We start from the raw sequence: 16,793 nt of genomic DNA, 5'->3' as shown, positions 1-16,793 counted from the left end.
TACCATAGTTGTGGTCATGGTCCTGCACCCGGGTCTCCTCCTCTGCTCCTCCTTCCTCTTAATGTATTTTCTCGTCTTCTCTATCCTCTTCTATCTGTGATTCCTTTTCTGCATTTCATCTTCCCTCTGTTGCTCCACATCTGCTCTTTCATCTTCCACTTGTGGCTTCTGCATTTCATTTTTCTATTCCCCATTATCCTCTACTTTCTCTTTTCATTATTTCCCAATGTCATTTTTGCTCTCATCTTTGTTATACATGTATCACAGAACCCCCATACATTTTTCTAGCTCTAGCACTGCATAGTTCTTATGAAAATACCTGGCCTAGGCATAACGCATGGTACCAGTCTCCACATTCATCGCATTCAAGCTATTTACACTCTTTTCTCCTAACCTCCTTTTTTACATATCTAACAGTCAGAGTCAAACGTCATTCTCTAGTACTTTAGTGAGCCACAAGCGATAACAAATATGACCAACCAGCCTTTTTTACTTGCTATTCCAGTTCACGTCCTGCGACTCAAGTTTAAAGTGTGGCGGGTCGCGGGGCTGACTGATTCCTTGCTAACAGTGTTACTTTTCCTGAACTGTGCAACTATTATGCATAAACCTCTTTTCAGGCCCTTTTCGTCAATTTCTATACATTTTTTTTTTTTTTTTACAAGAGTACATGAATTCACCAGCTATAGTAATTTTGGACCGGAGTCTTCAGAATAAGTTAAACAGAAAACATGCAATTATCGTATATAAATCCTTCTCTCTCTCTCTCTCTCTCTCTCTCTCTCTCTTACAACTACATTGAATTTATTTCCTTTCTCACATGAATATTACAACAAACAGTATTTCCTAATATTACTCTGATCATCAGCAAACCGAAATCTCCAGCTGATGGTCAACAAAACATTGAAAACCAGACTTTGGCGCGCAATTTTTGTAGGGTGTGTGGTTTACCTTTACCTAATACAGACACAGAAATAATGAGCCTGTGGGTTGACAAATACCGCCCTAAGGAACTGAGTAAGCTGGACTACCACCTAGAACAAGCAGGACACCTGAAGAAGCTGGTGAGTTGAGTAATGTAACGTTAGGACTGGGTTGTTCAGGATATGTTTATTCGTTTATTTATTTGCCGTCTGGGTTACCTGCCACTTAGTGCCATATCGCTGTGCACGGTTAAGGTAATAGTAGTAGAATTTCATATGTGTACCATGAGCGGTATGTATAGACCAACTTAAGCATGAATGACAGTATATATATATATATATATATATATATATATATATATATATATATATATATATATATATATATATATATATATATATATATATATATATATATATATATATATATATATATATATATATATATATATATATATATATATATATATATATATAAGCAATAGCCCCAAAACAACATGCAATGCTGATATCAGGCACTGGGGGTCTAGATTTGTAATTTATACCAATCCTAATCATTCATCTCCTGTCATCGTCACATCCCAGGTCGAGGGAGGAGATTTCCCTCACCTGTTGGTCTATGGGCCGCCCGGGGCTGGCAAGAAGACCCGCATCATGTGTCTGTTGCGGGAACTGTATGGGTCAGGGGTGGAGCGCCTCAGGATCGAACACCAGAACTTTCAGGTTTGTTGATGAGATTTTCTGACTTGTGCCCTCCTCCAGTGTTTTCCTTTTTCATCAGTCATTTTTTTCTTTGCTTTATTTATCTTTTTCTCCATTTTTTTTCAGAATGTTATTATTTTATTTTCCTTCTCACATTACTTCTTTTCTTTTTCTTCCATTTCTTTTCCTGTTTTTCCAGTCTCTTCTTTCTTCCTATTATTTCTTTTCCCTACTTTTTATTTTCTCTTTACTGTTTCTTTCATTTTTCATTGTTTTTGCAAATAAAAATGCCCATTTATTAATTCTATCCTGTGTCAACAGACTCCATCCAAGAAGAAGCTTGAAATCATCACCTTAGCAAGCAACTATCACGTGGAGGTGAACCCAAGTGATGTTGGAATCTATGACACAGTGGTGGTTCAGGAGCTGATCAAGACTCTTGCCTCTGTCCACCAGCTTGACACAACTGGCCAGAGAGAATTTAAAGGTGCAGCCACAGGACAATGTTTTTTTAATGTTTATTCATGCATTTATTTAGTAGGCTAGATCAGTACCACCTGTGGTTACTTCTTACTTTTTTGTGGTCACAGTAATTGTTGTATATGGTAGATTACCTTGTGAGAGTAAAGTTATCTCTTTGGGCTTCTCATTTTTTCTAGGCTACAGCAATAAGAGCATTGTTAAAAATTGTGAAAAAAAAATGTAGGACATTATTGTACTTCCCAATATAAAACTTAATTTCTTCTAAGAGGAAGAACATTACAAAATATTTTAAGTTTTTGATAGTATCTTAGGTATTTAACAGAGGACTAAAAACTGCAAAGTGCAACACTTCTTACCACACAACTTAACTCCCATTACCAATGAATGGCCAACTAGATGGCCTGAAGGACAATTTTCATCCTACTCTCCTGTGATGTAGGCTCATTCTATAATAAAACAAAAGTTGTAGTTTTTTTCTTTTGTATTAGCAGTGTTTACAAAACGTGGAAATTAAAATGTAAATCATGTTTAGCATTGAGAATATTTTGTCAGAAAAAATCTTACTTAAATATATTCTTGTAATTAAAGTAACTTCACAAGTTTCAAATTTAAGTCCACTTAGTTCCTTGTTGCCACTTGTGAGGACCGCAAAGTCTGTTGTGGCCTGTGTATTATAGAGGCAAAGATGCCATTAGCACCTTTCCTACATTTCCTCTCCAGTGGTAATTCTGACTGAGGTGGACAAGCTGACCAAGGACGCCCAACATGCCTTGCGTCGCACCATGGAAAAGTACATAGCCACTTGTCGCCTCATCCTGTGCACCAACTCCACTTCCAAGGTCATTCCAGCCATACGCAGCCGTTGTCTTGGTGTGAGGGTGCCAGCACCTTCTGTGGAGCAGGTGGCTCAAGTACTGCAGGTGTGTGTGTGTGTGTGTGTGTCCATCCTATGTTCTACAGAATTGGCTTTTTGTCTGTTCTAGTTCTTGGTGCCAGGAATTTCCTTCTTTCCAAGCTACTTACAAGTTGCATATTATGCATCCACTCAGTTATTCTCTCTCTCTCTCTCTCTCTCTCTCTCTCTCTCTCTCTCTCTCTCTCTCTCTCTCTCTCTCTCTCTCTCTCTCTCTCTCTCTCTCTCTCTCTCTCTCTCTCTCTCTCTCTCTCTCTCTCTCTCTCTCTCTCTCTCTCTCTCTCTCTCTCTCTTTTCGGAAGTTATGTATGTATCTCATGCTTCCTCAGTCACCATGATTGAAAATAGCAAAGTTTCAGTTGTCATACAGTTTTATAAACAGGCTGAGGCTGTGCACCACTCATAAATTTCCACAGTGTGTGTGTGTGTGTGTGTGTGTGTGTGTGTGTGTGTGTGTGTGTGTGTGTGTGTGTCCATAATTATTGCATGTCTTTTCAATAAACTAACTGTGAAATGATGTTGTGCCTCAGAGTGTGTGCAAGAAGGAGGGCCTTAATCTTCCCCCTGAACTGGCCACAAGGATGGCAGAAGCTTCCAATCGCAACCTTCGTCGTGCTCTGCTTTTGTGTGAGGCCACCAAAGTGCAGCAGTAAGTTAATTACTGTCATTAGAAATGCAATCTACAGCTCATCACACTCCTTTTACAACCATTGTTTCATTGTTATTACCATTGTCATTCATACCACTCACTATCTACAACTCTTATCATCTATGGCATTCAGTTCAACAGAGCTGGTTATTTTTTCCCAGAGTGCATCATTGATCATTGCTCTTTCACATATTGGTTAAAAAGAAATTAAAGCTTTTCCAATTGATGACTCATTGAATAGCTACCTGGAATGAATAATATATTGACATTCCTATGACCAAGAGCCCAAGACTTATAAAGAACCACCTGGTTCTTATAATCAATACTAAGGGTAAGCAATAGTTTTTAAGACCAGTAACAAAATATATCTTAATGAGAGAGTATATACATAACTGTTTTGCAGGTACCCTTTTAGCAAGCAGCAGGAGTTAGTGATGCCTGACTGGGAGGTTTACCTGAGAGAGACAGCAGCAAAGATTGTGGAGGAGCAGAGTCCGAAGCGCCTGCTGGAAGTACGAGAAAGGATTTATGAACTCCTGACTCACTGTATTCCTTCAGAAGCCATCTTCAAGGTCAGTGAGAACTGACTTACAACATAATAGATAATTACTGGAAGTATGGGCACGATAACAGCAGGACAATAATGCAACATAATATTGTTACCTAAAAAATGTCTATCTCCTAGGAGTCTCAAATGTTTTCTGCTCTCACTCAGCATGATAAAAATGGTGTACAGTAGGATTGGTATTTGGTCCATTGCTGTAATGGCAGCTGGTTTCTTAGAATCGCTTCATACATCTCACTAGCTTGATTACATTTTTTGAATGTGAACTTGCTTTTCATAGGGAAATCACATTTAAACACCCTCTTGATCTAGAAATTTCAATAATTACATTTGAAGGATACTGGCATGTATGTTAATCCAGGTTTTCTCCCAGGGTCTGCTACAAGAACTGGTCAAGAACTGTGATGGAGAGTTAAAGTGTGAAGTGACTAGTCTGGCAGCCTTCCACGAGCACCGCCTCAACCTGGGCTCCAAACCCATCTTCCACATAGAGGCCTTTGTGGCAGCCTTCATGGCCCTCTATAAGAAGTTCCTAGAAGAGAGCATGGCAGACATGTTCTAGGAAATAATTTTATACTTTGGTAATCATGATTAGAAGTAATGTGCACTCACTTCCACTTTGTTTTGCATTTCCCACAATCTCAAGTTCTCAGATCTGCTGATAGTCTCCTTAGAAACATTGCAATTTACAATACTGATATTCAGTACATCAGTGACTTCCAAGATTGAGGGTAAATGCTAAATACAGTGGAAATAAGTATGCTATATTACTTTACCACTGACCATGACTACATACAATAAGCATCTGTTTTAAATCTAACATAGCTGTTTTATTTTCAATAAAAATTTATTGAATACTTATATTTTTCAACAGCATCAAACCAACAAAACAAAAGGGTACAGAAACAAAAAGGGAAGATGAGATTTTTTTTTTTTTTTTTTCATATTCTATATAAACAAGAGGAGAAATTTTTCATATTCTATCTCCAGTTATATATTTATAAGGAAATGAAAGTAAAAAAATTGAAAGCAGACACCTGCTGGAAAATGTAAAGGTGTGGATTTTTTTTCTTTCTTTCTTTTTTTTTTTTTTTTTTTTTGCGAGGTTCAAAAACTTAAACAAATGTACAATTACCGACATTACAAAACTGACAGGGTAACAGAAAGTACAAATCTTTGGTTTTAAGAAGTCAGCCTGCAGATGTACATGGTGGCAAATAACAAAGCTTTTCTTGGGTCATCATTGTAACAGCCTGACCTGATCCACAACAGTATATAAAGACAGAAATGACAGTACCCCTAAAGAAGTCAGGGGCACCCTCAGCAGTGTCCACAGTGTGTCTGGCTGCTGCAATAATTATTGTACAATTGTGAAATTTAAAATCTGTGGCTTCCCTTGGCCACTGCACACATCTGGCTGGTGTGCAACAAACAATTCCTGTGCCACATCTTCTCATAGTCCCATGTCTGCTTGTATACAGTCTGCGTGCTGCACCAACTGGGCAACTTATTATCATCTACATCTTCAATATTTACTTATGTGAAAACTCTTATCATCTGGAGAAAACAGTTGAAGGCTTCTCTTCAAAAATCTAATCCACTAAATTCTGAAATGGCAGTGGGAAAGTAACAATGATTCAATTTGATCAATATTTTCAGATGTAAAAATATTTGGAGGGGGATAACAAGTATGCCAAGCAGCCATGCAGAAAATTATCTGCCAGCAGACCTGGAAGTGTGAGAAAACCCTGGCATCAGAAAACAGGTGACACTGGTGTGCAGACTGTCCTCTCCCACCAGTGTGGCACAACACCTTGGGTACACACAGCTTCCTGCACATGACAGTGAGAGTATAGGACCTTCAGCGCCTCATTCCAGTGGGCCTCAGCATCCTCTCCACAACTTAGATTCAAAACTGTTATTTGATGTCAAGAAATTATTCAACTCCTTACAATTTACTGGCAGTTTTCAGCTTTTTAGAAGAAAATGTTGATGCCCAACTGGAATGCAATACGTCATAACTCGAGAGGCTTGTAATAAATATTTGTACTTTCAAACATCTTGCACTCGGGTGCAAATTTCCTAATTGACGTAGAATGGTTAGAGTTGGCAGTGACCAACCACTGTCTGAAAAATGACAAGTTATCTCTACTCTTCTGAGATTCAATTGGCACACATGTAAAAGCCCTGCTTTACCTGCCTTGGAAAAATACAAGAAAAAAAGATAAACAAAATAAATAGACTGGTATTTCAATTTCACATGAGATGTGTAACATAAACTTTGAACTTCCACAAAGATCACTGCCAACTCAACACTTTTCAATAAGAATCTAATGTACACACCCAATAAGATCTGTACCAGCTCCAGGGATTCTTCCTCATAGATCTCACCGGCTCAAATACTCTCACGTGCATATGAGTTCTATCAATGCTAACAATGGAAACAATCTTGGCCCTCACTCACTGCACTCATAGAGCCTAAATTTCAGAGAAAACTTTTAACATTTTCTTGGTACACCAATAATACTTACACATGAATCTGCATTTAAGTAATTAGGTTTACAGTGAAATTGTAACAAACAGTAATTACAAACCCTCAATGAGAATAAGAAAATATGAAAGCCATATCAAGCAGTTGGCAACACAAGAGCAGGAGATTGTTGGTATGTGTGCCTCAGATCCTTATGGAAAATGTACAATTTATGACATGACTGCAAAATTCTGGGGCTCAAATGTTTTACACAGTGCAAAACCTCCTTGCTCATTCCTGCCTCGTCAACTGCTTGCCTCAATATACCATGGAGTGTGAGGTGAGCCATTTTCTTCTGAGACAAGAGATAATAAAGTAAGTCATGAACAGGATCAGAATTTGGCAAGAGTTCAAGCATGAGACAATTCCTAACTATTGTGTATTCTCAATAGAATAAAGACTATTTCCCCCACTACATCCTCGCTATGAATCTCCCTCACCAGACGAACAGTTATCCCCTATACCAAAACAGAACTGGTCCAAAAGTACCCTACTTGAGCAAATGCTGAAGCCTTCCAGTTAGGACACTGTCAAGACTGAAAGGCTAAGAAATAAAACTTCATTACATATAAACCCAGCCCCTGAAGGCATACACACGAGGGGAGGGGAGGGGGGTGACCCATGCTACACAACTACCATTAAAGAATTTAGGCTTCAATTCTGCATCTTTTCCCCCTATACATTTCTTGGTATTTATGTGGTATTTCATAACCCTTCATTATCTTGTACTGCAACTCTACACAGCACTTAACTAATTCCTTTACACCAGATTTAAAATAAAGCTACCAGTCTCATGTTACCTAAGAGTCAAGACAGCAGCATTCTGGGAGCACTAGGTGGCCCCCTGTGCTGTCACACACACACACACACACACACACACACACACACACACACACACACACACACACACACTTGCCCTACCATGATAATAGAATAAAGAGACTAAGTGTACAGAGTTTTAATGTCAATCAATTTAGTTTCCTTAAAGCACAGCACCTTCTGGCTCACGCAAGCTGCCAGCAGGAGCACACTGAGTACAGAACTACAACAAAGTTTACATTGTTGAAAGTACACAAGAATTCTTAATTCATTTTTCATCTTGCAGACAGTCACACTGGCACCACAGTGTATTAATCACTGTGATATACTTATAATGTAACACCTAATAATGTCCATTCCTCATTCTGAGAAAAGAAATTACTTAAATATATGCACTATATAATTTCCTGTATTTTACAGAATGCTGTACTTTTAAATGTGATAAATATGTAGAAATAACCAACTTCCACCATAAAACAATCTTGTATTCTTTTGAAAACTGATATTTTTGGCTGCGACTATTTCAACAAAATAGAGTTCTTAATGAATGAACTTCAAATGTTAAACAATCCTGCCAACAGTTGTGTGAGCGGTGGTGCAGGGAACACCTGCCACCCGTGTGCTGCACCGCTGCCCTCTCATCATTCCTGTCTATATACAACTTACTATGTGCACATACACATACATGCTACACACCCACAGGCAATATGCATACATACACACATGTATACCTTATGAGCAGTGCTTCTTGTCTTCTGCCTGATAAGTAAATTGCAAAATCAATACACTAAATGGACAGTTCCTGCATGGAGGGCTTTGCTTTGAGCACCAATTCTTTTTGTGCAGAATTCACATTTATATCTATGTAAATCTTAATACATAATGCACAAGTGTAATGAGCAATCATGTAATTTCTATTTTGACTAATAAAAACAATTGTCAATTTATGTCTGTTATAGGCAGGTATAGATGTATAGAAGACAAAGATGCCCCTAACCCTGCAGACCTCCCTGTCCTCTCATGCAGACAACTGTAGCTGCTGCTCCCTTGATATAAGGTTTGAATTTACTTTTACTCATAAGTATCCCAACATCATGGATTTGGAACTGATATATCCAAATGGACCTTGTGTTGCATTAGGACATTCTACATTCTGTTTAACATATTTGACCTTAAATAAATTGTGACAATGTTTGTTATGAAAACTGATCCTTGAACCAGATCACAGTTACAAAACTGATCCTACAGACTTTCAACTCACACCTTCAGAGTAGCAGTTTTGTGCTAGACAATCATACCAACAAAATAACTATATTTCCATTATCATAAAATATTAGTTCCTTAAAAAAAAAAAAAAAAAAAAAAAAAAAAAAAAAAATGCACAAGAGCTGAATGCCTATGCTTCCCATGCCATGCTGCCTGTGGGACCAGTGAAACCAAAGCCCTGCCCAGAGACTACATATAAACGTGGCAATAAGTTTCCTCCAAGCAGAGTAGCAACCAAGCTGACGGTGACACCTGGGATGCTGCCAGTCACTCTTGATATGCAGAGTGAGCCGTCACATCTCCTGGGTTCTTATTCTACACTTTATACACCAAAGACACTATGTACAAGCTTTACAATTCGGGGTTTCTCCTCTATGGCCGTGCACTGATAGCATCACAACAGTGGCAGAACCGGCCCTGCTGGTCACTGCACAATTTTACAATTTCAGCCAGTCAGGAACACCACCCATGGTTGTGGGGTGGGAAAACACCACTGGTCAAAACAGCTTAACTTACTTGCCTTAACATATTAACACAGTCAACCTGCCCAGAAGGTCAGAAGAATTTTAAGGATGCTTCACTACAATGACCCCCGGTCTGGAAGGTTGTAGTAAGGTGGAGGAGGGGGAGGAAGTGGTGGTGGAGATACTGCACACTGGTACAGCCTCCATCGTTGGGGATGCCTGGGGAAGCCGGGTGCCAGGATGGGACACTAAGCGGCCTCCAGTGCCTGAATTGAGGCTAATGGTGGCTGCCTGCTGGGGTGCCAACCGGGAGTGTGGAGTGTTGGGGCGATGGGTGGTGGTCAGCTCTAGGGGCACCTCCTGTGGCTCTCCCACCATGTGCAGGGTGATGGGCTCCTCCTCTGCCAGGGTTACCTGCTCCCCAACGTGGTCCTCAATGGTAAGTGTCTCATCAGTAATGATCTCCTCCTCCAGGCGTGGGTGTTGCTCCTCTGTCTGGAACATGTGGTCACCCTCCAGGTGTCGGATGGCTTCACAAATGGTGTCTAGAGACTTCTGGCAGGCGGCATTAGTTGAATTGACAATATACACCCTGAAAACACAGGCATATATAATATTCACTGACTCATGTGTGATCAGTACCCAATGGGAACACAACAATATACACACATCATTTACAGCATCTTGAGAGAGGACAAAACATTTGGTGTTGCAGGTGTACTCACGTGTGGTTTTTGCTATCATCCACATACTCAATGGTAGTCTCTGGGGAGGGAACACGTGGAGCTGGCTCCACCTCTACTTTGGCCCCACCAATCCTCCCAGGAGCTGTTAGGGCTTCAAACACTGATGGAAGTGCATCAATGCCACCCTGTAAGGAAGACAACATTAACTAGTAATATAATATTACTAACAAATTTGCTTATATTTAATAATGAACAATGATGTCTCTCTCACAAAAGAAAATAATTTTCAGTGTTTACGAGTCTTGACGGGTGACATTCACCATTTGTCACACTATCTTCACTATGTGATAAATGGAACAAAATTAACCACATTAACATGAAAGCACTTCACCTACAATAAACTGATAAGATCACATTCCAACTCAGATTAAGAGAAAATATAAATATCTTTCAAAAAATTTTCTTTCAAAAAATTTAACTCCATCAAAAGCAGCAGAGCAACAAGTAGGTAACACAAAGTATTATGTCAGATAACAAAAACATGAAAACATGAAGGTAGTTATTGCATCATATACATTTGATAGTTTGACAGACTCAAGTAATGAACACTAAACAGAACAAAAAGAGGCAAGGGTAGGATTCTCACAGACCAAATTACAGTACAAAGTTTTAAAACATAAGTACTTAAAAAAAAAAAACACTAAATGATAAGAGAAGAACAAAAAAGATGAGGCAGAAGAGGGGACAGACCTTGGCTGAGGGGACAACAGTGACAATGGTGGTTGCTGGGCTGGCAGACACCACAGTGGTCGGGATATGGTTGCCATGCCCATTAGGGTTCAGTGACTGCCGGCTCAGGAGAGCCTGCCGTAGTGTTGGCTGGCCTATGACTGCCGTGGTTGTGGTGGTGGTGGTGACAGCAGCTTGGGGAGCCACTGCAGAGGTGGTGGTGGTGGGAGCAGTGGCAGCAGCAGGCGTCTGTTGATAAAATTTGCACCCATGAAGTTAAACCTCTTCAATATGTCTCTTAAGTAAATGACCTAAATCAAAATGTGATGCAAACTCTTCTTATGATGCAAACTATTCTTAAAGTCTTAAGGTTTACAAGACATTGAGGCAGGTGAAGTTGGTAGCTACTTACTGAGGGGATGATCTGGAGGTTAGTGGAAGGGCTAAGTGGCTCTGACTTGATGGTGGTGGTAGTAAGGGGAGCTCGTGGAGTGGTGGTTACCTCTACCACATTGGTCACCTGGCCAGGCACTGTTACAGGCACTGGCACTGGCTCTACCTTAGGTTCCCGCAATTCCACCTTCTGAGAATAATAACATCCTAATTAATATCCAAAACATGTCTATAGGTGGCTTAACAAATGCTAATTTGGATGACTTAATAAAGAAGCTGAATAGCTGAACAGATCAATTAAGGAAACAGCAAAGTAAAGCAAAATGTTCTTGAAATGTATGAATATGAAATGTGCATGTGCAAGCATGCACGCACGCTCACATGCACACACACACACGCACGCACGCACACATGCACAAAAGTGGAGAAATCAAATGGATAGAGAATAGGAAAAAATTGAGGGAGTTGGTGTGGAGATGGAAGAAACCATCTATAAGATACCAACGTTAATGAGGGGAAGTGTATGAAATTTGGAGAAATACAGTTGTAGGTGAAGTGTGTATATTTGTATATACAGCTTAAGACTTCTATTTTGATCTTAAGAATTTCCTTATAGAGAGTTTGTAAGAGGAAAAAACAGTACCAGACAGCTAGACTGAAGAATGGTACAGTATATAACAGTACAGTTGAAGTCTGAGCCTGTAAATGACACTCACTGAAGTGGGATGAGATGATGTTTCCTTGATGCGTTCAGGGAAGCCTAGTCCAGGGGACTCCAGGGAGCGGATGTGTTCCTCTAGAGACATGCGATGGCGCCGCTCACGGTCCAGTTGCACCCTCAACTCAATCATCTCTCGTCGCAGGTCCTCTGATCCGCTTCCTCCATCCACCTGTGTGCTAACCACCACCTCACCACCACTGCTTCCATCATCACAGGGACTCTCTCCTCCTGCTGGACTTCCTGCATCAACACAAAGCATACCACCTTCAATATAACCATTATAATATCTTAATATGACAAGGTAAACCAAACATGTAAGTAGATATACAGAATTAAGGCCCAGTAAAAGTCTTCTTATCCAATGAAATAGAACCATTTTTACCTGATATTTATGTTTTTTGAGATAGTAACTGGGGAATATGAAAAGAAAAGTGCAGTATGTGTAAGGAGAAAGCTGGAATGTGTTAAAAGTAAGTGTACCCAACAGTCCTACCTAGGCAGTCAAAGTCCTTCACAAGGATAATCCTGTAACTTGACTGGATTTTCATACGTAAATACTTATGTTTCATATGTGTAGCTAATACAAGCTTATCAATACCTCTGAAATATTCTCATTAATTCTTATCCAATAATAATCTTTTATAATACATATCATGTAGAGTACATATATATAAATTTATATTTAGTGTACTGGTTATTGGAAAGGATAAGAGATTAAGTAGGCCTATGCATGATGCTCATTATAGACATGCTGACAGAAAGAAAAGATGCTAAGATAGATTGTTGAACTTGCTGATTTACATAGCAACAAGATGATTTTATATATGCATAGTGACAGCTCAGATGACAGGCCTCTCCCTCTGACATGTGCATCACTATCACACATCTCACCTCACCATCCCTAGCTCTCTCTCTCTCTCTCTCTCTCTCTCTCTCTCTCTCTCTCTCTCTCTCTCTCTCTCTCTCTCTCTCTCTCTCTCTCTCTCTCTCTCCCCATGTACTTCACTGTCAAATCTAATCCTCTCGCTCTTTCTTTTATCTCACTCACACCTACACCTCTCCCACTATCTCCTCCCTCTTACCTGACACTTCTCATCATTCCTCTGGGAAAAGTCATTACATGATGTAAGTACTTTACCTACCAGGCAAAATAGGGCATGATTTAAATGGACATAAAGATTGATATAAAAAGTGAGATCAAAGCCTGATAAAAATTAATGATATATTAGATAGGCAATCTGTAGAGACTGAGATATAAACAAAGTGGGGAGAGGAGGATTAAGAATAAAAACAAATAAATATATAAATGACAGGATGTCAACTGTATAGCAACTACTGCCACTACTACTACTGCTACAACAACTACTACTACAATCAGTCTGCCTCACCTTCAGCATCAGCATGGTGCTGCTGGTGGTTCAGGAGCCGCTTCAGCTGACAGTTCTGGGAGAGGAGCCGGGTCTTCTCCTGCTCCAGCTGGTAAATGTACTCCGCTGTTTGCTGCAGGATGGCCGCCTGGAAGAAAAGAAATAATGGATATGGCTGGAAAGACGCACATGTAGGTATGAAATGTATTTTATAGTCAAATGCTAATTAGCTTGATAAAACAGACATATATATATATATATATATATATATATATATATATATATATATATATATATATATATATATATATATATATATATATATATATATATATATATATATAAGGACAGACAGATAGACAGATTACTAATATTCAAACAACTGTCATACCGTATTTAGTGTTTTCAGCCAGAATTAAGATAAATGAAACGTTGATTGTGTGAGGGAGAGCAGTGGCTGTCTGCAAATGCCCACACATTTTAAATAAATATCAGATCCAATAAACCCATACCAATTCTGTTCCGTCTTTTTTTTTTTACTTGCATGAGAGAGAGAGAGAGAGAGAGAGAGAGAGAGAGAGAGAGAGAGAGAGAGAGAGAGAGAGAGAGAGAGAGAGAGAGAGAGAGAGAGAGAGAGAGAGAGAGAGAGAGAGAGAAACTACACGTACTGTATCCAGTTACACAAATTATCAATATAGAAAATCATGACAGTGTTAAAGCCGCCGCCGCCCCTCTCTCTCTCTCTCTCTCTCTCTCTCTCTCTCTCTCTCTCTCTCTCTCCAAACTCACCGAGCTAATCAATGGTAAAGCCTATGTATTATGCACAACAATCTGACATGAATACTCTGAACGAATACCCTTACCTGCATCACCCACCCGCGCGCGCGCGCGCGCGCGCACGCACACACACACACACACACACACACACACACACACACACACACACACACACACACACACACACACACACACACACACACCCTAATAGCGAAGCATCTAGAATTTTTTTATATATATTTTTCCTACATAGTTTGATGAAACAGAAGTTTGGAAAGCAAGTAACTAACTAAGCCAGCGACCAAGCAAACAAGTAGCGTAGGAACTGAACAAGCAAGCCTCAGTACACACGCCCCTCTTTCCTAAAGTCGAGTGAAGTGACAGACGGGTCATGGGAGAGGGTGACGGGCAAATCTGGAGTGGAGGGAGGGTCGCGGAGTCTGGGTCAGCAGGGAACAGGGAGGCCTCGCTTGTCTAGGACGAGGGGGAAGGATGCGAGGCTCACTTAAAACTGCTCCAACCTTATTTTTTTCTTTCTTTTTTTCCCCCTTTAAAGACATACTTGCATTCCGGGCCTGTTGCTTAGGAAGGAAAGGGAAATGAGAAATGTAATGTTTGCCTTGGTCGTCAATATATAATGCACCTTGATTATTTACGCCAAGCTCACTACAGTTTGTCCGAAGGAAAGGTAAAGTTCTCTTGCAACCTTACCAGCCGCCGTAAGAAAGTGTTGTTGCACCATGTAACTCAATCAATCCCCAAGTTTTACTGATCTACTTTACATACGGAACTTTTCCTTAAGTCTTATATATCGTAACTACAAACCTAACTGTTTGGATATTTAAAGCCCAGATAGCGGACATTTATACCATTACGTCATTTATTTCCTTATCCTATGATCCAATACTTTGATTACCGCGGCAAATATACTGCGACGCTATGTAACTGCAATTCTGGACTATCAATCACATTAATGGTTTGGTAAGTGTGTGTTTATGTGTGATCTAGGTCTCCAAATATACGCCACGATTGCATCTATCCTATTTACTTCTTGCGAACCTAGATTTGCCTCGTGACTATGAAAAGATTATTTATGAGCGAATGAGGGATATTTACCACATTAATAGTCATTACATCATTTACTTACCTGACTGCACTGACGCGCTTACATTTAACCGTGGCTTCGTCATTGCATCACATTCCCTAGCTTATATTAGAACATAGGTGATCGAGGCGGTGCATGTGCACTGAACGACCAACAGGAAGCTGGTGACCACGTGGCTGCTAACTGGTTGGCGTGGCAGGTGGCAAGGCTCCAATCCCCTTCCTCACGTCTTGGTCCACTTCTACAGCATGCCATATTTACTGTTTTACTTTCCATTCAATGCATCACTAAGATTTTCTCTACGTCTCCATTAGTCATAAACCACATCATGCTAGCCACGCTGTCTCTCCTTCCCTCGAGAAGCCTAGCAAGTACACATGATCTGTCTGAAAGTTAACGTGACCCCTATATTCACGTCATAACACGAAGATGGAACAGGTGTGTATTAGAAAAGGGTGTGGTGAGGGAAGGAGAAATGTATTTGTGTTGCCAGGGGAGCAGCAGCTGTGGCGGGGGGAGGAATCAGCTAAGGCTACGGAAGGGGTAAGGGGTAGCAGCTCCACATCAAAGTAGAGGGGAGAACAAGGGAGAGTAATGATGATAAGGAGGCGAACGGGGTAAAAGGAGGGGAGGGGGTGGATGGAGCGTGGTGTTCCCTAAGGTGGCCCCCCAAAAGTGCAGCATCTCGTGATGGCCAGCCTCCCTCACGTGGTCCTCCAGTGAGATAACCGCACCACTTCCAAGCTGTTATTTCTCATTTACCTCGCTCCCACCATCTCTGTTGCCCCACTTTGCGTTCTTTAGCAGAATGTCGGGAATCCCCATTGTAACGAGCTATACTGATAAGGGAAGGTAGTAGTATATCACATTCGCCAGCCACTCTGCCAATAACAGGTAACCGATTAGTCTTAAAAAAAAGTCTGCCCAACAACCAGCCAGGCACCCAGCGAAACAGCCAACCTAAAATTAACACTTCGCAAGCCTAACTCCGCTGGGTTGCTCACCCGCCGCCGTCTGGCACCCCTGCCCTCCGCGCCCCGCCCTGCCTCAATGTAGTGCTTGTCGCATAGTCTGCCAGGCCATGGTGCATGACCTGCCAAACCAGAAGTCCCAGCAACAGTCCCCTAAAACAACTTTATTACCTAAGTCGTATGAAGTGAAGCACACATTGTCACTAGTGAGAATAACAAAGAGAGATCGATGGGTGTAGCATGTGCTACTATACGTAATACGTCCCTCACCTTGATCCTGCACAAGTGTGGATTCTGCCAGTCGCCACCACAACACCAACCACCACCACCTCCCATCTATCCGTAGCCGCCGCCGACTCCGCAAGGTCGAGCTCCATGTGCATTTTGAGATTCAGTAAACTACTTAGTGATGACCGCCGAGCGTGCGCGCGCTAAATGCAGTATGACGCAGCAGTGTAGGTGTGTGTACAGGGTAGTGACTAAGCCCGCCCACCAGCCACCACCACCATCACTACAGATCTTGCTAAACCCAGGCTAACACAACCACTTCACTGTGCCGCTCATTGGCTGAGAGCAAGGGCGCGCCGGGACACGCACACACACAGCGGGATTATTTTTATTTATTTATTTTTTAATAGGACAGGAAAGTATCAACGGATGAAGACAAGCACAGTGTCCCTGATTGAATGCTTTCTTGTTGAGTTTGTTGTGGGGTCATTTCTTACGCTGC

General features: G+C 40.8%; 2 protein-coding genes across 5 annotated transcripts in view; one reads left to right on the top strand and one right to left on the bottom strand.

The window, feature by feature from the left end:
• Positions 1-863: 863 nt before the first annotated feature.
• On the top strand, positions 864-5,092 carry LOC135113441 (replication factor C subunit 3-like). Its single transcript, XM_064028706.1, has 7 exons — positions 864-1,064; positions 1,509-1,646; positions 1,947-2,112; positions 2,829-3,028; positions 3,552-3,670; positions 4,074-4,242; positions 4,609-5,092. Exons 1-7 carry the CDS (start codon positions 978-980, stop codon positions 4,795-4,797), a joined length of 1,068 nt encoding a protein of 355 aa, XP_063884776.1. The 5' UTR covers positions 864-977; the 3' UTR covers positions 4,798-5,092.
• A 57-nt stretch (positions 5,093-5,149) lies between these two features.
• The window catches only part of LOC135113417 (helix-loop-helix protein 11-like), a 50,157-nt gene continuing 38,513 nt past the window's right edge, over positions 5,150-16,793 (bottom strand). For 3 of the 4 annotated variants that reach the window (XM_064028678.1, XM_064028687.1, XM_064028695.1), the window contains 6 exons: positions 13,232-13,358; positions 11,839-12,083; positions 11,142-11,312; positions 10,751-10,978; positions 10,040-10,185; positions 5,150-9,906 (listed from right to left, as the gene is read on the bottom strand). In XM_064028678.1, coding sequence (XP_063884748.1) covers positions 9,417-9,906; positions 10,040-10,185; positions 10,751-10,978; positions 11,142-11,312; positions 11,839-12,083; positions 13,232-13,358 — 1,407 coding nt within the window. In that variant the 3' untranslated portion in view covers positions 5,150-9,416. Of the gene's footprint in view, positions 9,907-10,039; positions 10,186-10,750; positions 10,979-11,141; positions 11,313-11,838; positions 12,084-13,231; positions 13,359-16,333; positions 16,762-16,793 lie in introns of those variants that run through there. The other variant, XM_064028701.1, reaches the window with a different exon arrangement.

This window comes from Scylla paramamosain, chromosome 2, assembly GCF_035594125.1.
Source record: "Scylla paramamosain isolate STU-SP2022 chromosome 2, ASM3559412v1, whole genome shotgun sequence".
In the NCBI taxonomy this organism is placed as follows: Eukaryota; Metazoa; Arthropoda; class Malacostraca; order Decapoda; family Portunidae; genus Scylla; species Scylla paramamosain.
The sequence above is the reverse complement of the archived record's forward strand: the minus strand, read 5'-3'. Positions and strand labels throughout refer to the sequence as shown.